We start from the raw sequence: 23,442 nt of genomic DNA on the forward strand, positions 1-23,442 counted from the left end.
CCAGTGCAGAACCTTCTACGATTGCTGCTTTTACTGCGTGCACACAGGGAAATTCAAGGTCTACCCAGTCTCCACAAGTGTACTCTCTGTCGGAGTAGGTCGACTGGCGCCAGGGATGAATGTATCCGGCCTGCTGGATTGGTCCTATGAATTGTATTGAGTAAGAACTAGCCATGTATGGGGTAAACTGACCCTTGTCTGTTGCATTGGTTAAATCACTGAGTATGGCTTCTAACCTTGGTATAGAATTAGTATCTGTTGAATTGTGGATCCATTTAGCGGCAATTTGGCGTCGAACTGACAGTAACTCACTAATTTTTCGAAAATAAATACTAAAAGCATCTAGGGGCTTGGCACTCTGACACTCGTTTCTGATCTAATTGTTTGCTTGCCCCGATAAATTTGGCGTGATCTGAGTTTGTAGTGCTCGGTGAGCCTGTATTTTGGCTAGTTCTGCGGAGACAATTTTTTGTTGTCTTCTAAGTAATCCATGGCCTTGGGATTGACAGCTAACAACTCGGATTTATACAAATTATAGTCATTTTCACAGTCGCTGTTTGCAAGTTTGCAGATCGTACCACGAGACTTCGGTAGTGAGCGGGATCTTGCTAGCTGTCATGTTGTGCATAATATACCATAGACAAAGTCGGTGGCCAGCGTGCGGAGACAGTAGAGAGGTCACCTTTCTGACGATCCGATACTGCTGTAAATTTGTCGATCCCTCCTGGAGCTTCCTTGATGAGTTTTAGAAACCAGCACCAATGCTCGAAATTTTCCTTCGGGACAATGCTAAATGCAAAAGGCACCATATTCTTATCGAAGTCCTTTGCGGTAGCAACCAAAAATGCGCCATACTGGTTCATCTCCCCTTGTAAATGAGCACCGTCGAAACCAAACAGACGTCTAAGTTTTTTGCAATGTGAGTCTCAACATTACAAAAAAACCGGCTCGTATAAATGTGCCAACTGTACTTCGCGTAGCCGCCATTATTTTTTTTTGAGCTGTTGCCTTCACATACAGTCGGAAGCCGCATTTCGTATCAAATTCATTGCACCGACTTGGACAGTACTTTGAGATCCTAATGTATCCAAACCGATATCTTGCGCTTTATGTATGATACCCCAAACTGAAAAGTGCGTGGTGTCGATTCGTTCACAGGCATATCACGACGAGGTATTCCCGTTGAATGGACTGTCCGGATATGTTCTTTTGATAAGACCCAGCCTTGAAAAGTATCACCCGGAATGGAGCTCATCCTGAGCAAAATGAAGAGTGAAAATGCTCCAAAAACGTCATGTTTATCTCTTTATATAGACCTCCTCCCCGAGTGAGACGATGAAGGCTCAACAGACTCAACTTCGAAATACGCCGCAATTACTATAATTTGGGTTACCCGAGATGTTGCGCTATTTCTAATTTCGTAGCGAACTTAACTTCTTAATGTAGGATAAGTATTCTTTGGCCGGACACCCGACCCCTATCATGTGCTGGTGCACTTATCCCATCCAATCAACAGTTATTTTTTACATTTTGTGGATCGGCTGCGGCATTTCAACCAATCCTCACGTTTTTGGGTTAGGTTTATTGTGTGCCGACTTATTTCTGAAAAAAAAACGTTGGAATTTTCCTTTTCACGCAAATAAGTATCTATACAAAACTTCATATATTCAGTATTCTTATCAGATAAATCTACTATGTGCCGGACGAAACACCCCCAAGAATAGTGTGCATGCAATACTAAAGATCGAATCCCAACGTAAAAGCTTCTATAGTCACTCTAAAAATCACTCCAAGACGGAGAGGAGATGCAGCGAGCGTCCCGTGGTCTCGATACCCCGGCAGGCACAATTGGCCAAGAATTAGCCGCAGAGAAAGTGTTTGGGGAGTTCCTCTCCTCGACAGGATTGTCAAAACCAGTGTTAGATAGCATGCATAGTTCGATAGCTACCTGTGTTAGTCTTCCCACTCAAAACTTCTACTCATTGCTGACAGCTTTTTCAATATTTCTACAGACTAAAAAGAGCCACAGGGTCCGTGCTGCGGATGGTTTGCTTGCCCAAGCGACTGCTCTAGGCTACTTTTCTCAAATTGTAAATCTTCTCCGTGAACGCTACCCAACTTCCCTGTCCGACTCGAAACGCATCGGGCAAATACGCGACAAAATGGCTAGCGCTATCGAAGAACGAAATTTATGTGCTAATGTGCAGAAGAGTGACGCGCCCGGGTGCAAAATTGATGATCTTTGTGCACTTGTGGGACACCTAGTCATACACGCGGACGTTGCCGCTGGGCTAAAAAATGTGCACGATACAGCTCTATTAACTATGATGTGGCACACAGTCGGCCGTGCTATCGATACTTGCTTCGCCCGAAAGCAGCAGTTGACGACCGCGGCGTCAGGAGAGCTCTTTTTAAATATTGCGCGTATTAAGACCTCAGTAGTCCAAGGTGTATCGATTTACAACTCACCTGTCCGATGGCAGCAATGTATGCTGCATGCCTTCGGGATGCTCTTCGTGTGCTATGATCAACCCTCTAAATATTTATTTCCATTAGTGCCCCGATTTGCTGACCCTGATCTACCTGGCGGCCGCACGTACTCCCAGGAAGAAGCTGTCATCTATTGGGAAAGCTTGGAGGAGGCCAACGATGAAGTGGCTAAACCACCTCTCAAGAAAGAACGCAAACGACCAAGTGTAGCCAGCTATATTACCGAGGTAATCCGTGTCACCGTTGCCAAAATGGCTCCTCCTGTAGCCCAGGCTGTGACGCCCAATATGACGAGTTACTCTCGACGGCGCGGCGCCGCAGCGTAGGCTAATGCCTGCCCAAAACTTGCCGTCCAGTGGATATCAACGAGGGGTGCGTGGCTGTTGGAGTCGCTGACGAAGGCCTTTGCCTACATTGGGACAACAACACGTGAGGACCAATGCGTAGGCAAGGTGTTAGCAGGGGACGAGGTACCAGACTTACCTGTGGCAACTCCGACCGTTGGCGATCTGCAGCATCGTCTCTCCGCGGTCGTGTTTGGTCAAGTTATTACCCTGCGTGACGAGCGGTACCAACACGTCCTTGGCTCTCCGCACGCACAATACAATATAGCTGTGGACGTTGTTGACGCCACCTTCGCTGCCCTCTTGGTGCACCTGAAGACCGTCCTTGACGCTGCGCACAGTACCGCGGCTGGATCGACTGTGAAACCCACGCGATGCGAGTACCAGCTGCATCGCTCGAACGCGGCCACAAACGCTCGTCTTGGCTGCCACATCAACACCACGACGTCCTGCGAATGGGGCGAGCACCTCACCGCCCGCTGGCGCGCAACAAACCACGCACAAGTTAGCAAAACAGTCAGTGGGGGTGACACGCTGCTTGCACCGACAATGGAGAACATACTGAAGCAGTTAGTGCAGATAAAGGAGCGACTTGCGCGTCTAGAAGACGCCAAACCCACGGCGGCTATACTCCCTGCTGCTGCAAATGCCACCGGAGTCAGCACGACTGATCCAGCTCTGCCTCCTGCTCCAGCTACTTCCTCCACCCTCGCTGGTTGCGTCTTTAACTGGTACACAAACAAAATATGGGAAACCGCGAAGGGTAAGAAGGAACAGAACAAGCGAGCGGACGCAAAGGCAGCAGTCAACATCATGCTTGTACTGTACCAAACACCTTGCACAATTACCGCGCCACCTCATCGGTCGAACGTCGACGCGTACCAAGCGTGGAAGCACGATCTATGGGAGCTAGCCCTCTCGCTCGACCGTGCTGCGAACGAGCGTCTCCGCAGCTACGACGGCAAGAGGCCGACGACAAAATCCTCTTCGCTTCGCAAGCGCTGGCGAGCGTTACGGGCGTCACACCCGGCAGCGTACAGAGCGCTCACGGCACAGTATCTAACGCTGAAGGTGAATGGCTCAATCTCCGACGCATACACGCCTGCATCGCACCTGTGGACGGCCAACGACGTAGCCTAACCATGTTCCTACGCACAGACACACCACAGTCCATACATACAATAGCACATACAAACCACATACATATGCATATACATCACAAGTCACAAGTTAACCAAACCAAAATGCTGGAGGACCGGCGACCTGGAAGCGAAGCTTCCTGCTCTTCCTCTGAGCTACACCAGCGTTGGAGATGGGGGGGGGGGTCGTACCTCACGAGGGACACAGCACCCGCAGCGTTGATCGGGCCGCAACCCACCGCGCTGCTGCCCTCCGCAGCGCTTCCCACCGGGGGCCGCTCGCAGCTGTGCCGTCGCCCTCCCTGCCACTGCCCAACAACCGCCGTCCTCCGCGCTGCTGCCTCCGCAGCGCAGCCCGCCGGGGCGCTGCTCGCCGCTATCCGCTGTGCCGCTGTCCGTTGTGCCGCTGTCCTACGTACCGCTGTCCGCTGCCGCTTGTCGAAGAATGCCGAATGGACGCGTGGAGAGGATCTGCATTTTACAATTAAGTGCGATTGCTATCCCTAGTCACCGCAGTCAAGAATGAATAACTGGACGCTGATTGGTGTGGTTTTTGTGTATGCGCACAAGCGTATCTCTATTTAGGCTTTCCGGATTCCAGTCCGGAATCTGCCAATAACTGTAGAGCCGGACATAAAAGACCAGTCCACTTGGATACAGCAACTGCTCGCCACATCTAAGTGCTCTTTCACTTATATAAGGTATTAATACTTCCTTGGCTTTGTAGGGCGATACTAACAGTTGCAATGGTGACAAGCTCGTTGTGGAAATATGTAGTCAAATGATCAGTTTGACGACTAATTTAACAGGACCAACTGTTGCGAAACACGCTTCGCCTTATCGATTTATCTTTTAAAAGTTCAAACTCTTTTTAATCCTTCAATACGTGAAAATATACTTGGGGACAAAGATACAGTGATGTGCCTCAATAAAGAGCATCGCAAACATTATAACCTGTAAACCTCTATGGTATGTAGTGCAAGGGAGCCATTATCCACTTTCGTACTGATTTAATATGGGACAGGACTTCATACAAATCCGGTAATTTCTTATACTGTATTAAATATTCAGATTAATCATTTTGGGGTGTTTTTATTATTTTCACGTGTGCCACATAAATATTGCCATCCATCCGCCCGAGCCGCAGTGGACAACAGCGAGGCATCATGAAGAGGGGACGGGTCGACGTCGGCGTGTCCAAGGAGCAGTACGAGGCGTCTCTGGCGGCGCCCGGCGCCGCCAACGGCGAGGCCGGAGGCTTCCCTCGAGCGACGCCCAGCGTGCTCAAGGCGCGCCGCATCGTGTCGGCCACGCCGTCCTCGCGCGCGCAGGAGGCGGCGCGGCAGCTCGCGGCGCTCAACCGCGCGTTCGTGGACAACCTGGAGGCGCAGTGGGCGCACAACAAGGCCGGCAGCTGGGCGCAGAACATGAAGGAGTACGTGGGCTACGCGCGCGAGATCGACGCCAAGTTCGGCGCGCGCGGGGGCCAGGTGCTGACCTTCGGCAGCGGCGACTGCGGCCAGCTGGGCCACGGCGTCGACGAGGACGACGAGCTGATGGTCAAGTTCCCGCGCGTGGTGCGTCCGCTGCTCAAGCTCAAGATCGTGCGTGTGGCCTGCGGTGGTCTGCACTCGGCCGCGATCACCGCGGCCGGAGAGGTCTACACGTGGGGCTGCAACGACGACGGCGCGCTGGGCCACGACGGGGACGAGAACGTGCCGGCCAAGGTGGAAGGCTTTGGACCAGACGAGGCCACGGCCGTGCAGGTCGTGGGCGGAGACTGCCACACGGCGGTCGTGACGCTCGCTGGCAAGGTGTACACGTGGGGCTGCTATCGCGATAAGGAGGGCAAGCAGTGGTGCGACGCGGCGTCGGCCAAGGCCGCGTTCAAGAAGAAGCAGACGCGTCCGTTCCAGTTGAAGGCGCTGGACAACATCGCTGACGTCAAGTGCGGCAGCGCGTTCAACCTGGTGCGCACGAACGACGGCCGGGTGTACTCGTGGGGACTGGGCGAGATGGGCCAGCTGGGCCGCAAGGTGGACGCGGAGATGAAGGATGCGGACGGAGAGTACAAGGTCGACATGGTGTACAAGGACCACCTGCAGCCCAAGCCGGTGATGCTAGGGAAGAACCAGCTCCCAGTTGTCAAGTCCATTGGCTGCGGTTCGTACCACAGTTTGTTCGCGCTGAGCGCGAACGGTTACCTGTACACGTGTGGACTTAACAACTACGGACAGCTGGGAATTGGTAGTACGGAAAACTGCACGGAGCTGCAGCTTGTGGAGGATCTCAGCTCTAAGAACGTCGCGGTTGTGGATGGAGGCACTCATCACTCGGTCGTCCTCACCAATGACGGCGACGTATACACGTTCGGTCGCGCAGACTCGGGCCAGCTCGGCACGCTCGACACCAGCAGCACTGGCGAGTTCAAGGATCGCCCGCAAAAAGTGACGATCCCGAAACCGAAGAACAACGGCTCAAGTGTCGTTCGCATGATCGCGACGGGCTCCAACCACGCGCTGGCGCTGACAGAGAGCGATGCGATCTTCTCTTGGGGATACGGTGATATGCTCGCTCTTGGCCACGGAATAGATCAGGACGAAAACAAACCTCGCCAACTGGACTGGTCAAAGGCCACATTTGGCACGGAAAAGAAGGGTGACAAGAAGTTTGGTGAGGCTGAGATTCTTCAAATCGAAGCCGGTGGTCAGCACAGCGCTGTGTTAGCAAGTGGCAAGTAGGTGAACGAGATCTTACCCCCAGCTATGAGCGCGAAGCCTACGTAGTGCACGTGTGCATTTTAACTCCTAGACCGAGAAAGCGTGAACGAAATATATTTGACCTTGTCGGCGTGGAATCAGTGCTTACTACATAGCCGGCAACCGATTTTCAATGCATACAGGTCCGGACATGTTGGCAACATACGTAGGAGGAAGTAGGAGAATATATTCCTTTCAGCGAAGAATAGTGATGGATAAGTACGTAAGGTCATCGTACTGCACCGTCTTTCGTAGGCGTAGCTCACGGAAGCACAAGCCCCAGCGATAGCATCCCAACGACCAGGAGTACGACAAGCTGCTGAGGCGCTCCATAACTGGCCGTAGTGGCAACGTTAGTGTACCGGCGCTTCTTCGGGTAGGAGCTCGAGCCCGAAGACGATGATTCAAGCGGCTTGCGTCGCTTCATCGGGGCCGGCGCCGGCGTAGTCGTGTCACACGACGATACGAACTTGTCGAGACTCGCTTGCAGTGTCATGTTCTTATTGTCAAAAGTGGCCTCACAGCGAGGAATGTCCAGGTCGTCAACGGCTCCTATCATGGTCTGACAAGCCTTCGACTTGCATAGCGTCAACTGCTGAGTCGCGGAAAGACTCGAACGTGGCGGAATCTGAAAGTTGAGGTTGCTGTCTTGGATGCACTTGTTCACTTGGTCAGATACTTCATTGAAGACGCTCAGATCCTTTTCCGTGCATGGCTTGGCGTCGACGAGACCAATACCGCTCCTTGTAATCGTCAACAACAGCAGACTCGCGGAGATAATCGTGAGTCGCCCCATGTGTGATGTACACCTTTCGAGGTATCCACGGTGTGTTGTCGCCGCTCGCTTGCGAGGCCGATTGATAAGTGAGCCGATTTACTTACGAGCTCAGTTCCTACGAGTCTTCAGATGTCTTCAGACATCCATCCACACCAAAAAGCGCTTATCAGCGCTCGCGCTCGGGGCCGAACAAGAAAACTCGGAGCCTTTCAAAGAACGCGGCGACAGGTCCCAACTCGTCGCTGCCTCCGTTGTGTGCGTGAGGCAAGTTCGCACGGCACTTTCGACAAGTCAGGTGAAGACAAGTCTCCAGCACTTCCGGGCGTCGTCCTCTGCGCTTCTTGCCTTTCCGCGCATTCTCTTGTTGGACTGGCGCCACGGGTGGTTCCGTCACGTGCGAGGAAGATTTACGGGAATAGCGAGCACTCGCGCTCCTGGACACTGATACTTGTCCACCGGGCCCAATCATAGCAGGGTGCACCTCGGCAATGATAATGGACGAGAGCTGCTTCAGCAGCTCCTCCTTCTCATGCTGCAGGAATACGTTCTGCTCCAGCAGGGTCTCGGACTTGTGCTGGACGTCCTCAATGGTCGCTTGGGCGATGCGGGCCGCGGTCTCGAGCTCGTCGTTCACCTGTTCCAGCCTTTGGATCTTCCACTTCATCTCCTCAAGTTGCGTCTGCAGCATGTGCTCTCGGCGGTGTGAGCTCTGCAGCTCCTCCTTGGTCCCACTGACACTGTCTCTCAAATCGCTCTTGTCTCGCTCGAGCAGCAACGCAGCGGCCTCGAGTTGCTGCGTCTTCTTCTCATACCGGTCAACCTCGATCTCGAGCTCGCGCTCGTACTCGCAGCTGGACTTGACGTATTCGTCGTGCGTGCGTTGCAACTGCACCAGCTCCGCGGCCTTGGCCACCAGGAGCTGCGCGACGGCCTCGACGCCCATGTCCAGGTCAAACGTCTCTTCAAGATCGTCGTCCGTGTCCACGGTGCCGACGCTGCCTTGGCGGGTCTGGTCGGGAGACGAAGGTTTGGCCGCCATATTGCCGGCGTGCTCTGCGTCCCTAAGATCCATGGTCGCCGCAGTCGCCATCGCCCCAGAGTCAAATGGACAGGATCTCGCTCAATCGGCACCCGCGTCTCCTCGTCCAGCGTTGCGCGCCACCAATTCCAAGTGCATCCCCCCTGATTTGAGCTGCTCGGGCATATTTCTGAAGCAGCAGGCAGATAAGAATGCTGGACGACGCCATCGTCTCATGCTCTCTCTATTGACTCGGCCAGACCGTACTAGCGCCTATTCTAATGGATCTGGCCATGCCAGCAGTTATTTATGCGATCAATCGCACTCGCTGCCTGGCACCTCGACCATTTATACTTGGGTTTTCACTTGCTCAGACAGCGGCGTGCTTCGCGTCGTACCAACGGAACAAGCGGTGCGTCATCTCAACTCCCAGGAACAGCGAGCCGTTGGCCGGGAATGCACGCAGCACGGCGGCCGACCAGCCGCGGTAGAAGCCGTGGATGCCGAACTCCGAGTAGACGGCGCGGAAGGCGCCGCGCAGTGACAGCGGGCCCGTGGAGCTGGCCGTCTGCATGCGCGACTTGAGCACGTCCACGGGGAACATGATGCCCCAGCTGGTGGCGCCCGCGAGCCCTCCGCTGGCGAGGATGGTGACCGGGTTGAGGTCGTTCTTGGACTCCTTGCCCAGCGCCTTGGCCGCGCCCGATGTGATGGCCTGGTACGACCCGAAGAAGAAGAAGCTGAACGGCACATCGCGCAGCAGCAGCGCCGAGTACCCGCGGAACAGCCCGCGGATGCCCTCCTCCTTGCCCACCTTCACCAGACAGTCCCAAGGACCGTGGTAACCTGCAGCAGCAACAGAAACGATCAGTATCCCCATCAATGTTGCAAACTAATTGTAGCTCGATTTGCAACGTACGCCCTTCGCCCAGGTGGCCGCGCTGGAACTGCAGCTTGCACTTGATGTTCTCCGGCATGGTGATGGCCTGCACACAGCAACAAATCCAGCATCAGTACTGCATATTGATATCCGCAGCACGCTGGTCACCGTGCATTGCAGCGGCAGTATTAACACCGTACCGTGGCGGAGAAGCAGCCGGCGAAGCCCCCCATAAGCGCCTCGTCCAGCGTCGTGAGCTGGTACTCGCCCTCGTGCTCGGCGCGCTGCTTGGCGTGCAGCGCTAGCACGGCGCGCTTGGCGAAGCCGTTGGCACTGAAGAGCACCGAGTTCTCGATGATGGAGCTGCTGAGCGCCGGCACCGCGCCCTTCCACAGCGCGAACACGCCCTCCTCCGTGGCGATGCGGCGGAAGGCGTCGGTCACGCCCTTGTAGGCGTTGGTGGTGCCCTGCGTCTGCAGCCGCACCTTCACCACCTCGAAGGGCAGCCCCGCGTACACGCAGCAGAATGCGCCCATCACGCCCGAGAACGTCTCGCGCGGGTCCAGCATCGTCGAGTGTGGGGCGGGCCGGGCAGGAGCGGGGCTGCAGGGGAGGGCGCTAGTCGGGGAGTGAGCTGCAGGCTCCAGTACAGTCGACTGCAACCTGCGAGCGTACGCCGCGTGAGCGATAGAGACGGTACAAGTAGCGTTTGCATTATATTTACCAATGAGAGGACAGGTGGGCGGACTTTCAGCCAGTAAAATAACGGTTACCTTCCTTGACGGCGTCGACGTCACTCACGTCTCTTGATTGGATAAAATGAAGAAAAAATACCCAATTAGATACATTTATGAACACCAATCGTCTTACGGCTTAACCCTTCTAGCCCCATATTCTTTATCCTACAGAATAAGAAGTTTAACAGGACAAATTATGCAGCAAACTTTGTTTCGCACTCTATATTCGCATGTAAAAGTTTGTATAATGCCCGATATGTTGAACTTTCCCGTTTGATGTGCGAGGGGTAGATAGACGGGAATACTTCTGTGTTAATAGAAAGACGAATATAAATAGCAAACAGGTTTGAAAATCCGTATGAAAGCCCACCCGCGCCGCGTGTCAGCAGCAACTCCTCCCTCCATTCTCAAAGATGACCGGTCTAAGTGAAAAGACTATCAAGCAGCTATGGCGCGACCTGTGTAAGCAGGAGTGGAAGGCGCGCAAGCATACGGGCATAGCTAAGGACCATCACTATGTGAAGCCGGGGATCAAGGGGCACCAACAAGAAGAAAAACGCGACGTCGACTTTTTCGAAGGTGGGTAAGAATCTCTGCGTGTATTATATCGACTAATACTTACGTAAAGGTTACTGAGCAGGCGAACGTGATCTTATGGCGTATGCGCGTCGTTCCGGCTGGCTTGAGCTGCCGCTGTGCGGCGCTGCTATGGGAAGCTCATCGTCGCGAGGTCCAATCGGCATGAAGGTGGCGCACACTGCAGGGGTGCGGGAACCAGGAGAAGAGACGCCGGTCGTTTCTGCATCAAGTTGCGCGCACACGGCAACCGCACCCATGACGTCAGTCGCTCCCGATGAGCGCTCGACCTCTCCTGTCGTTCAGGGGGGTGGTGTGGCAGCCGATACGTCGGTGGATACACACACAACCGTTGGGGGGTATACTGTATGTTACTATTCTAGCTGCTACAGAGGAACCGAAGTGCTGAATGATATTATTCGTGATGATACAGTGCCCGCCAAATCATCAAGACCCCGATTTGGCGGGACACTTTTTGCAATATCTCGGCTTCTAGGCCGAGTTAGGAGCTGCTACTTTGGGGGGTGGCAGCTGATACGTCGGTTGATACACACACAACCGTTTGGGGGGGGGGTATGCTGTATGTTACTATTCTAGCTGCTACAGAGGAAGCGAAGTGCTGAATGATATTATTCGTGATGATACAGTGCCCGCCAAATCATCAAGACCCCCGATTTGGCGGGACACTTTTTGCAATATCTCGGCTTCTAGGCCGAGTTAGAAGCCGCTACTTTGCTATGTTCTCTCTAGTATCCGTGCGGAGACGTCACTTGTGTTAACAACTAAGATTTCAATGTATCTGGTAGGGCTGGAATACAAAATCAAGGTTTTGGCACCAGCGTCAAATAATTAAGACCACATCCTTTTTATGATGAAAAAACACCTTTATGCACAGACCATACAAACTTCTATATTAAAGTTAGTACTTAGTCAGTCCACCTTTCTTCTTTATCACCGCTAGACACCGTCGAGGCATGGACTCCACTAGCATCAGCGGGTAGTCTAGCTGAATGGCGTCCCTTGCAGCCATAATTGCAGCCTCAAGATCAGAAACGTTGTGGTACTGATGACCATGTGCGTACACCTTGGCCGCCATCGCCGACCAGACGTTCTCAATGGGGTTGCAATCTGGCGAGCGAGCTGGCCACACCATGTATCTCTTGCAAGAAATGTTTCGTTTCATGCGAGGCATGAATCGAAGCATTATCTCGCTGAAATACAAAGTCAACACCATAGTTAGCGTGAGCGAAAGGTAGTAGATATTCAGATACCGTGTAAATATAGTCACCAGAATTCTAACGCCCACGCAAAATAGCCAACTCATTCTTACCCGCTGCGCTAAAAGCACCCCACACCATGACGCTTCCTCCGCCATTTTGGCGACGCAAATACGACTGTGCAGGCTGGTGCATGTCCCTCCAGTAATATTTGAATCCGTTAGGGCCATCTAGATTAAACTTCTTTTCATCTGAAAAAATAGTATGGATCCAAATGTCTACACAAAAAGTATTGTTAGAGTAAGTAATCGCAGTAAAACAATAACGCGACAAGCTTGCCTGCCTTCAGTATGTACTCTTCCGCCCATTGCACGCGGGCAGCCTTGTGCACCGCCGTGAGGGGGAGCGTGCGGTCCATCTTGGTGTAAACAAGATGGTCCACACGCTGCAGAACCCGCTGGATCGTCCTCACGGACGCCTTGATGCCGAGCTTGGTCTTGATCTCGGCGGCGAAGATCTCGCCTGTTGCCGCTGCACGCACGAGCTGCCGCTGCTTTCCGTTAGAGCTGGCTGCCGCCCTGCCCTCCGTGTTCCACCGCTGTCTTCCTGCGCCCCCCGCTCCGCCTTAACTGCGTTACGGACGTACGTACGGGACCGGCCTGTCTTCCTAGCGATCTTGTGCAGAGAGACGCCTCCGTCGTGGAGCTCGACGACAAACCAATGTTCTTGCTCGGAGAGGGCCTTGCCGTGGCCCATGTGAAAATGAAAGGCTCACAGCTCCAGCTAACCCTTCGTTTCCGCCAACCGTCTTCATATTTTGATCAACACTCCTTCAGTATAGAAGTTTGTATGGTCTGTGCATAAAAGTGTTTTTTCATCATAAAAAGGATGTGGTCTTAATTATTTGATGCTGGTGCCAAAACCTTGATTTTGTATTCCAGCCCTGCCAGATACATTGAAATCTAAGTTGTTAACACACGTGGCGTCTCCGTACGCATAATAGAGAGAACATAGCAAAGTAGCGGCTTCTAACTCGGCCTAGTAGCCGAGATATTGCAAAAAGTGTCCCGCCAAATCGGGGGTCTTGATGATTTGGCGGGCACTGTACAGAACAAGACAGCGTGGACGTGCAGGATGCTCTGGGTACTGTAGATACGAACGACCACAACGTTCAAGCTGGTGTCTGCGCTACAGAGCTAGGGTCTGCAGTGGTCACCCCTACTGTAGAAGCTACAGAGCGGAATAGTGGTGAGGCCAACCCAACTCTGGATGCTACAGAGCAAGTTGGTGACGAGTCGGGCACTAATCCGAATGATACCGAATTACACCCTCATGGAGATGAAGATTCGAAAAGCGAAACAAATGGCACGGACGTGAGTGAAGTGACACCTCTCGAAGTTTTTGACAGCGACAACTTTATGGATGGGCTGCGAAATGAGAAGGGTTTTGGCCAAGTCACTGCGAACGACATCAACATCGCTGAAGCCGCTGATTTGAGCGATGGTGATTCTGATGCAGACGATGAAGACGTCATGGAAGATAAAAATTTCGGCCCAGTGCTTGTAGAAGATGTAGAAGACATAGCAGATGTGGAACTGAATGAAGCGGCCCCCGAGATGGGTCTTTTTGACATGACGGACGATGAACTCAGAGCGTTGGGAAATGCTGGCTGGATTGTGTACAATGAAGCACAGAGTGGTAAGTCAGGATGACACAGAGTTAGCGTTGCCATTCCTAAACTTAATCTGTATATTATTGCTTTTGATTACCTGTAGGGCAACTCCAACTAGAAGCGGCTTCGGACTACTACAACGGACCTTGGGGGCCGACTCAATCTGCAGCAGCCTACGCGGACACACCGCTGGGTTTATTCTTTTATTTTCTGCCGAAGGAGTTGTGGATCCGCATTGCCGACGAGACGAACCTGTACAGGCAGCAGAGCATTTGTGCTGTCGCGGCATCTCGGCGTCAGAAGCTGCTTGCCCGTCAGGCAAAGGATCCGCGGGTGGGTGTCCCCAATTTGGAGGAGATCGAAACCGATCTGAGAAAGTTCAAACGGATCCAGCCGCACGAGATTCTGCACGTGGTAGCACTTCTCTTTGCGAGGGCCGTTGCTCCAATCCGTGATGGTCTTGCTAAGCATTGGTCGACGGAGGAAGAAGGCGCCATACCACGTGGGACGTTTTCGCGTTTCATGAAACGAGCTAGGTTCGAAGAGATCATGAAGTTTCTACATTTCAACAGCAATGAAGAAGGTAGCGCGCAGACAGACAAAGCATGGAAAGTTCGGCCAATACTACAAGTGGTCGAGAAGACTTTCCGCCGAGGGTATCGACTTGGCAAGGTCATATATCCTTTGATGAGGGTATGATGCCGAACCGCAGCAAGTACAACCCCATGCGAGCATTCATGCCGGACAAGCCCAGCAAATACGGAACCAAATTCTTCATGACGTGCTGTGCTGAAACAGCATACTGCTCTAGGTAAGTTTGTCCTACGAATATGCTATTCCGGATCGTACAGAATAGCGAACTAATCTGTATGGCATTCTGTATCTGCTGTATTGGAGTTGAAGTTTACTGCGGTGCTGACAAGGCAAAAAGAAGAAGAAAAAGAAAACTGCGGGCGACACATTGGGCATGGCAGGAAAGCTGTCGTCAGGGACATCTTAAAAGCATTGAGTGAGCTGTTAATTGAGTTTGCAACGTATTTAAAAAAAGCAATGACTGGTTTCTGTGTTCTCAAATTGGGGTGTGTATTGGACTCCGCCAGGTTTTCCAGCAACAATCAATCCAGTCGAGACATTTAACAAGTGCATTAAGCAAGACTACTTCTCTGTCCCACCAACTTATAGGTAGTTGATATTTCGAACCATAGATTCACCAACACATATGAGCCGAAGACCGGAATAGCCGCGTTTAAAAGCCCGCACTAGCGCACTCTTATCATATTTTTTGCAGATTAATAACAGTGCTCAGCAAGTAAATAACAACACAAACGCGAAAACATTTTTGAAAGAAATAAGGTTTTATTTCGTAATTACACGGCAAATTAGCGATATTAAACAAAACAAATTACCAGATGTCCACTCCGACTTGGTGACCACGTATGTAACAGCACAACGGCCAGAAACGTGCGGAACACTCTCTAATAGGCACCCAAAAAAGTGAGGTTCAATTGCCTGTTATGACGATATGCGTCAAATCACATGATAATAATTTCATCCAGTCATCGATTGATATAGTTTTAGGTACGAAATTAACAAATATAAACATCGTTTTATTGATTGAGAATCTGAGATGTCAGTGCTTTGTAGCCATTTTCTATAGTTGAAGCCGTAGTGGCAAGTGACGTTGGACCGAGCCCATTAGGACCGACGGTCTTACGAAGTCGAGGGAGCTTGAAATCATTGCCTCCCTCATTGATGATAATGCATTCCAACACTTTTTGCAAAGTGAGGAAGCATTTATCTATAGTTTCGTATTTAACACTATTAAAAGCACTAGGTACAGCTTCGATGAGCCCGTCGATCTGGTTTGTCGGTTGCTGATACTGTATGGACTGAATAGAATTAAAAATTCCCAAATCCAGTATGTTACACTCGGGTGAGCGAGGCGACTGGCACAACATTTGGATGTCCCAACCACCTTCCTTCCCGGCGGCAAGAACCTCATCATGATCTTCTTCTACGTGCGGGCCAGCGTTGTCCTGTTGGACACGTATAACGGAAGTTTTCCGACCTGTTTACGTAAAATGACAAACGTTAATAGAGAGAATGTATCGGCAGTTTGATAAATACACGTACCTGGCCATTTGGCACGAATTGCCAGGAAAACTTTTTCCTTGAGCATCTGCACGTATATCTTTCTTGACATATTGACGTTCTTGGTGATGGGCGTTCCCACAACCCGATTTTTGGAGGTTCTCTTTGCTGCGGTGCACTCAACAATTGACCAGATCCCAATTTTTCCGTCAAAATATTTTTTTCGGGAACAATCGTATCGCGGTCTTGCTACTGCTGCAAGAAACATCACCTTACCGATATAGCGTTTGTTCGAACACGATCAGTAAGGTAGTGCTTCATCAGTGGCCAAGTAGTATCGCGAAGACGCCTTGTTCATATTGAACCATTTCTCATCTATATGGACAACATCATACATTGCATTGAAACGATACAAAAGTCCGCCTAACAATTATATTAGTCAACAATTAATTACAATAATTTGTAAATTAATATCATTCACAATGAAAAATCCAAATTCTTACCAATAGGGCGCTGCACGTGCGCAAGAGCCCACGTTAGCCGCTGAAGCTTGTGTCCGTCGGTAAGCGTCGGCTTGACCCTTGAAATGAAGCGCCGCAGGACCTTCGACTTGAGGTGCCGGTGCAGCGTCGATCTTGGGATGCCGGAGGCCGCTTCGAGAGCACGCAAAGTCTGCCGCTGGCAGAGCGTCACCGCTGCAACTCGCTCCCCCACCTCCTTGGCGCTGAGGCGGGTCTTCTTCGGCGGCCGTACCCGCCGAGGCTGCACGAGGGCAGCGGAGTCGTTACGTAGACCCCAGATGGTCTCTACGAAAGCGCGGCTAAGCTTGAAGAGCCGCTTGGCTCGCGCTATGGTTCCGTAGCGGAGGCGGCCTTCCTTACTCAACGTGGTAAGGAAGACCACCACCACAACGCGCGTTTGCGGAGAGATGTCCTTGGCCCCGACTGTGCGTGTTATCTTGGTTGCCGAAACTGTTGTGGCGATTTAATGTCCACCACCAACCGTTTTACGGTGGACTTCAGCCCGCCTTAGCCAATACTATTTTAACCAATGAAATCATTCTAACAATGTTGAGTGGCACACAAAAAACCAAAGTACCTATAAATTGGTGGGACAGAGAAGTACACATTCTATAGCTTGATCAAGTTAGCTAGTCTAATGGGCAGACTTAAACTTATGTGTCGCCACTGGTCTCGCGATGGAATTCCATTTGGTTTAGAAAATATTCCAAAACCGAAGAATGTTGGATCGAGTAACATTTCTGGAGAAACAAAGCTGCCTTTGGACAGTTCGGCCACAACGTGGTAGCATTCAGGTTTTGATGGACGGAACAGATTCAACGAATGTTTTGAATTTATGTCAACGGGAAGACTCCAGTATGTGTGTCGACGAGAACGCAACGTGGTAAAAGTTATATCCGGCATTGAAAATCCGCAACAAAAGTCTCATGGAGATTGACGGTCAACCAATAGACGGGTGGGAAGTCGATATTGAAACCAGAGTGTGACCTTGCCGGTCGTGGAATAAATACGGAGTTTGTGTACACTCAATTACTTGTTTACGTCTGGCTGGACTTCCTGTTCCCGGAGTTACAGTACCTAAAACAGCATTTGTGAACAGACAGCGCCGTGTTGGTGAACGACCTCCTACAGTTGGCCCCGCATTGTCATTATCGTAGTGTTACGTTTGCGTAACTGTAAATGGCATCATTACATTTTTACTACAACTGTTTTTAATTGCACCCCTGAATGTTCTTCAGTGACTTTGACTTCAATACATTAATTAAACTCACTCTTTCAAACGCGACAACTCATTTTATTGCACAGCTAACGCATAGATTAGTCTGTTGGTAGGATACAATTCTGAGAGGGGGTGAACCCAAAACATCACAAAGATTTGTTGGAACGGTTTTGTACCATTTTGTACACTTTTAATTTTGCACCCCTACTTGTATATAAGCAAGTATACCGTGTCACCAATCGGGGTTATGCTGCTTGAACGTCTTTGTCAAAAAGAAAGTATACCCTTACAGCTCCAATAAAAGATGTCCGGGATTAGATAAAATTTCAACTTTTAACCAGTTTAAAATTTCTAGTTATGCACCCCTGGTCAGGTGGATGAACACTAAGAGGAGTGCGTCAATGTCGCGATGTTGTTCGGGCAGCTAGAATGCATGTGATAGAGCAAGTCAGCGAGTGTTGGTGGTTACGCGGTCAATCTTCATTATCGTTACGTTGAATCAGGTTTAACCACATCCCGCACACTTTCCGATTTGGTACTACATTTCCATTATCCTACATCAAAACTAAAACCCATTATGAAGCGTATTGTAACTCAGCTACAGATACATTCCGGTAGGTTTGTACAGCCCCGAATTGTAACCAAGCGTAAGCATTAGTATAAGGGGTGCAAAATTTAATCAATGTTTGTCCACATATATTGCTAATTGTAGCTGTGTCGGTCTTGGCTGACCATCATCGCTCTGATGTGAGCTATCGACCATGTCGAACAAGCCATGATGATGGGCACTACGCAAGGAGAAAAGCTGTATACCAGATAGAATGACTACGGGTGCAAAACTTGACAACCATCTACATGTCGAAATCACCTAATGTTAACGTTTGTACTGTAATATGTTTTATTGTATAAAATCTAGCTATAGAATTGGTCGACAAAGTTGTCGTAAGCGCATATACGTACTGTAATAGAAGCAACAATGCCACGCACATTCATGGGTGCAAAATCAAAAGCAAACGCAACAAATTATATTTTAACCAACCTATCTCGTATTCTATACTTTAACTACAACTCCGGAAATCGATTTCAGGTTCACATCTATTTGCCATTGTTAGTGTTAACCATCTATCCCTGCGGCATATGTCTTCTTCACTTCTCTCGCAGCGGCTAATGTCGCAGTACGCTTTTGTTTTTGCTGTAACGGGCATACACCGCTGCACTTCTCACAGCGAAAAAATGGTCTGCGCCCCGTCACTCAAGAAAGAGCTTCTTCTCTTAGTCAAAATTGTCGTCGCTCCACTCTCGACCCTCCATGTGCGTAAATACTGGGAACACTCTCATTCAAGCTTCTTTAGACCCCTTGGAAACTCCAATTGTTGATTCAGTGACGTACGTTGTAGTTGGCCCTGCGTCGTTGGCCTTCACGATGACATTCCCGGCGATAAGTCCGCATTCGTCGGCCTCTGCTGTTCCTTGCCTGTAGCCGAGTAAAATACCATGGTAAATTAAGTTGGTTGCGTAAATGACGTCCCCTGACCGCTTGACTACAACACAGGATGGAGGGGGCATCCAGCATCCTGTTGCAGGAACGTGAGGCCGGGGGCCAGGCAGCAGGTGTGCGGTGGGGCTGAGCTGCAGGAGCGTTTGGTGGCTCCGGGGGGGAAACTGAGAATGATTCCCCCAGCCACTAATTTAGTCCTGTGTGCGACACCCCCCTTAAGCCCCTAATCCACCTTTGTTTGATTTCGATGCGGTGTGTGTGATCCTCACATATGGTGTGTATTGATGGCATTCCCTCAAATCGATCCTCCTACACTTGCCCAAGAGGCTGAATGCGTACATGCATCTTCTAACCAACAGCAGATAATGTACCTGAGGTGGAAAATGCCAATCTAATACGGCATTTCCAGCAATCTGACGCTAGTTCGGTCATAGCTGGATCAAAGCTCAGTCTTCAAATTAAGGCTGATGTCCGGATTATGTGTTCGCTTATTATCAAATCGACCTCTCATTATGTTAGATCGAGGAAACTTACTATGGGAGTGGACATTTTCGGTGCAGAGAACAATAACTCGTGCCCCAACTACACAAATCATATTTAAGCACGAATTGCGGTAACTCGCGAGCGACTTCGCTTTTCTTACAATTTTAGAGACTACCCAGCAGCCCGTGTATAACCAAAACGAGAAGTGATGGTTGGGCTCATTTGAAAAGTGCCATTTCCCGATTAACCCGAGCGGCATGACGTGCTCAACGACCTCCGCTGGCGTGTCGCCGTCCTTTTCTTCATCCCCAAAACTCCCTTCGTCGACACTGCCGCCAATACAGCCAGCGTATTCAACCACTGCTGGTGTGACGCTGTGACTACGCGTACCGCAACTCAGCTGTCCTTGGCGGTTTCGTCTAGGAAACGAGCTGGTTGGGCGCAGCATAGACTAGCTTAAACTTGGCAGTTTAGCATTGATATTGATCGACTTCTCTGGCTAGCTGAGTAAACACTTCCCGGTTAACCCCAAATCAAATATGATAATCCTACAAAATTGCAGTTGTGGAGAGTTTGGCGATATGTCCAAACTTGTAGCGAACAGTATCTTACAGCTCTTCTAGGTGAAATATGAATGGTCCTTCACATACCTGAGCACGAACCCACACACTGACGCTGGCCAAGGTCGTCCGCTTTGTATCTGTCGCCAAACCACGCTTGTAAAGATGCAATTCCATTGCCGAGCGGACTGTGCTGATGCGCCCAGTAACTGGGCGACCAGGGCCGCTTCGAGGTTGTAGGCAGGGTTTCGCGACAGGGACTTTTACGCGGCACGTGTTCCACAATACTTTCCACGAGAAGATTCTCTCACAATTTAATCCTTGGCCGCTTCCCCGGTCTATCCTCAACCGGAAAATGCAAAGATCCATATGTACAAGGAGTTAGAGGCTTGCGATCGCGTCCAGCTCTGTCAGTAAGACGGCGCGGTCTTTCGAGAACTGTAATCTTTCTGAGTGTGGCTGCATGTGCTTCACACCTACCTCATTGTGAAAGTAATCTTGATCTCTTCTTCACCGAAGTTGTTTAGCGCCGTGTTACCGCATGTTGATGGATTGCTTTGCGTGGTTCAAAACCTGCGCACAAACCATCCAAGCTGTCATACGCCATGCAAAGAGGAAGATGGAAATCGTAAGTAGAACGATTTTGTTCGCTTTTTAAATAGTGTACTCATTTCTTACAGCTACTGCATTTGTCCTGGTGGTTCGCAGCTTGGTGCGGCAGTATTGTTTTTAGCAACGCTTCGAAGCTATAGTTGGGATAATGCAGCATCAGGATGACGTCCACCAGCTCGATGCTCCGCCCGACACAGCAATGTAGTAACGGCAGCCGCACCTTTTCCGTCACGTACAAGGTTGGTACTCACATCGCGGCCTTCAGCCAGTAGCGCCCACCGTCACCCGCCGCCCCACAGATGATGAGGTGGTTGAGGGGGCTCGCGAGGTCCCTCTCTGCTAACGATAGGGCTTACGTTCGCTTGCTGCTACCGGCATACCAACAACGACGGTGTTCCACTACTTAACGCCCAGCGCTGTTCAAAGAAAAATCTCCCGCGCTCGGTCTACGTTCTCAGTTCTGCACAGGATGCGACGGCTGTTGTGGGCTCTGATGTACTTTGAGCACCACATAGGAACATATTGCTGTTGAGTGTTGTTACGAATATTGATAGTGGTTTTAGCTGACCGAATATTACAGTGCAAGCCATAAATATGTAGCAAACGGTTTTCCGCGACTAATTACGTCAATTCCTCTCGAATTAGGCTAAAACATCGTATTTAGGCGTTTCAAACAAAGGGCTTGTTGGTGGCCATTTCAGATTTTGCAAGCGACTCGTGGTTGCGGAGAACTGGAAGTGACCATCACTCTGACTCTGGACAGAGGTACGTAGCACGGCACGTTTGCCTCTTTATTGAGCGATCTAGGGTGTTGCTGAGCTGCATGGGCACACCGTTTAAGCCCCCTATGACACCCTAATTCCTGTACTACCCGTAGGTTTGACGTTGAGACTGCCTAGTGTTGCCTAAAGTCTCGGCGTTTACGGCTGTCGAGAGAGGCAAGATTATCGGGCTTCGGGAGGCCGGGTGGACGTTTGCTGCGATCGCTAAGCACATAGGACGGTCGGTGTCTGGTGTGAGTAAGTTTTGGAGGATGAAAGCGGAGTACGGGAAGGTCAAGAGGCCAGGTAGGCCAACAAAAGTCTCCCAGAGGACCCAATGGCGCACCGTTCAGGAGGCAAAGCAGTCTGGGGTGTCGTCCAGTGCTACCAAAACCGCCCTGAGGTTAACAATATCGACTTTAACAGTGCGTCGAGTGCTTCAGCGCACCCCTCACATGGGTTACGGCAAGCGCAACCGCACGCCGATGCTTAAGGCGGAGCACATACTAGTCTGTCGAAGATGGGCGAGGGCAATGGTTATTGCGAGGCCCGATTGGGATCAAGTTGTTTTCTCTGATACGAAAAAAATAATCTTGACGGACCAGACGGCCTACACTGCTATTGACATGATTTTTGTAACGGGGTTACACGCACAAGTGGCTTGCAGCCACTTGTGAATTTAACAGATAGGTTATCTGTTGAAAGTTTTGGATACTTCCTCACATTGGTGTAAGACACACCGATGGATACATTGAAGTGGACCACCACAGTGAGTGGTCCACACATACCCAAAAGCTCCTATTGGTAGAAAGCAGCATCTTTCTACCAATCAGAGACATGCATATTAGCGGGGCTCTGACAGCCAGCCGCTGCCAACCCTTTCATAGATGATAAACAGTTTTTAGCAGATTTTAGAGGAAGATCAATTTACAAACAATACAGTTCTCATTTTACCTAATCTAAGTCACTTGGAATCCTTTTATTACTTAACTTATATTTGTGTATTCAAATATAATTAACCTAAGTAATTACTAAGTACTTACGCTTCCTCATACACGTTGCGCAACGTGTAAGCTAAAGTAGTGAGTCAAGTTAGACCCACTACACCTGGTAGCACTTTGTAGTCCGTCCAACGACCGACTGCTTGACGTTCGTACGCGGCGTACGAACGCGGAGCCGAGAACCACATGAGCACGGAGGTGCCCATGGAGAGCTCCAACACGCCTGCAACGCATGTTGCACGCGCTGACTGCCCCCACCTGTCTGACCCAGAGTGGGAGGCCCTCCAACGACTGTCAACAGTCATTGGAGAAGCAGCGATAGCCACGATGCTGCGTACGCTATCGCCGACGGAGCAACATGGTGTTGCTCTGGGCTTCATCATGAAGGAGCAGCGTGATGCTGCTTCCTCAGTGACGGCGTCGTCAGGGATGACACCGCGTGCTCAACCGTTAAAGTTGAGCGTAAGCAATTACGTGGGAAGAGAGGGCGAGCCTCTCCTCCGATGGCTTGTCGAGCTCGACACAGCCATAGCGGCTCGACGCATCGTCGACCCGCTGTCGAAGGCCGCGTTCGCCATGTCCTGCCTTGGCGGTCGCGCAAGGGGTTGGGCGTATGGACGCCGACTCTCCGATCCTACGTGCTTCAGCACGTACGAGATATTCAAAGAGGAGCTCAAACAAGCGTTTGAGCCCCCGCAAAACGAGTTCCGGTCGAGGGCGGAGTTCCTGGACCTTCAGCAGGGTAAGCATGACGTCCATGCTTACGCGCAGCGCGCACGATATTTGGTATCAAATATCGTGACTAACTCGATTGACGAGGCGACCAAAGTCGTCACGTTCATGAAGGGGCTTAGAGATGGGCCTGTGAAGACCTATCTCTTCCGAGAGTACCCGAGTACTCTCGAAGCTGCAATCACTCTTGCCATGCAAGAAGAGTTTAGCCTGCGGCAGGCTAAACTCCATGTAAACGTACCGAGGCCGCAACCGCGCCCGGTAGCAAGGACGGGAGGTCCGGAGCCAATGGACCTCTCGAACGCAACAACCGCTGGTTACCAGCAGCAGGGAGGTAACGTGCGATGCTTCCGT

At 50.9% G+C, this 23,442-nt stretch overlaps 3 protein-coding genes across 5 annotated transcripts; 1 reads left to right on the forward strand and 2 right to left on the reverse strand.

The window, feature by feature from the left end:
• Positions 1-5,139: 5,139 nt before the first annotated feature.
• On the forward strand, positions 5,140-6,714 carry IUM83_10433 (regulator of chromosome condensation (RCC1)-like protein; the record flags this gene model as incomplete). Of its 2 annotated transcripts, none has more annotated exons than XM_067934937.1 (1): positions 5,140-6,714. In XM_067934937.1, one exon carries the CDS (start codon positions 5,140-5,142, stop codon positions 6,712-6,714), a length of 1,575 nt encoding a protein of 524 aa, XP_067781439.1. The 2 variants fall into 2 exon arrangements, with proteins under 2 accessions (XP_067781439.1, XP_067781438.1); XM_067934938.1 differs by having other exon boundaries at positions 6,466-6,714.
• A 962-nt stretch (positions 6,715-7,676) lies between these two features.
• On the reverse strand, positions 7,677-8,600 carry IUM83_10434 (Nuclear distribution protein nudE 1; the record flags this gene model as incomplete). The annotated part of the gene is made up of 1 exon (XM_067934939.1): positions 7,677-8,600. The coding sequence occupies one exon, from the start codon at positions 8,598-8,600 to the stop codon at positions 7,677-7,679; it is 924 nt and encodes a 307-aa protein (XP_067781373.1).
• Positions 8,601-8,898: 298 nt separating this feature from the next.
• On the reverse strand, positions 8,899-9,977 carry IUM83_10435 (Mitochondrial Carrier (MC) Family; the record flags this gene model as incomplete). 2 transcript variants are annotated; one of them, XM_067934941.1, is made up of 3 exons in its annotated part: positions 8,899-9,374; positions 9,448-9,514; positions 9,717-9,977. In XM_067934941.1, 3 exons carry the CDS (start codon positions 9,975-9,977, stop codon positions 8,899-8,901), a joined length of 804 nt encoding a protein of 267 aa, XP_067781350.1. The 2 variants fall into 2 exon arrangements, with proteins under 2 accessions (XP_067781350.1, XP_067781349.1); XM_067934940.1 differs by having other exon boundaries at positions 9,609-9,977.
• Positions 9,978-23,442: the final 13,465 nt, after the last annotated feature.

Source organism: Phytophthora cinnamomi (assembly GCF_018691715.1).
Source record: "Phytophthora cinnamomi strain GKB4 chromosome Unknown Contig117, whole genome shotgun sequence".
Taxonomy (NCBI): Eukaryota; Oomycota; class Peronosporomycetes; order Peronosporales; family Peronosporaceae; genus Phytophthora; species Phytophthora cinnamomi.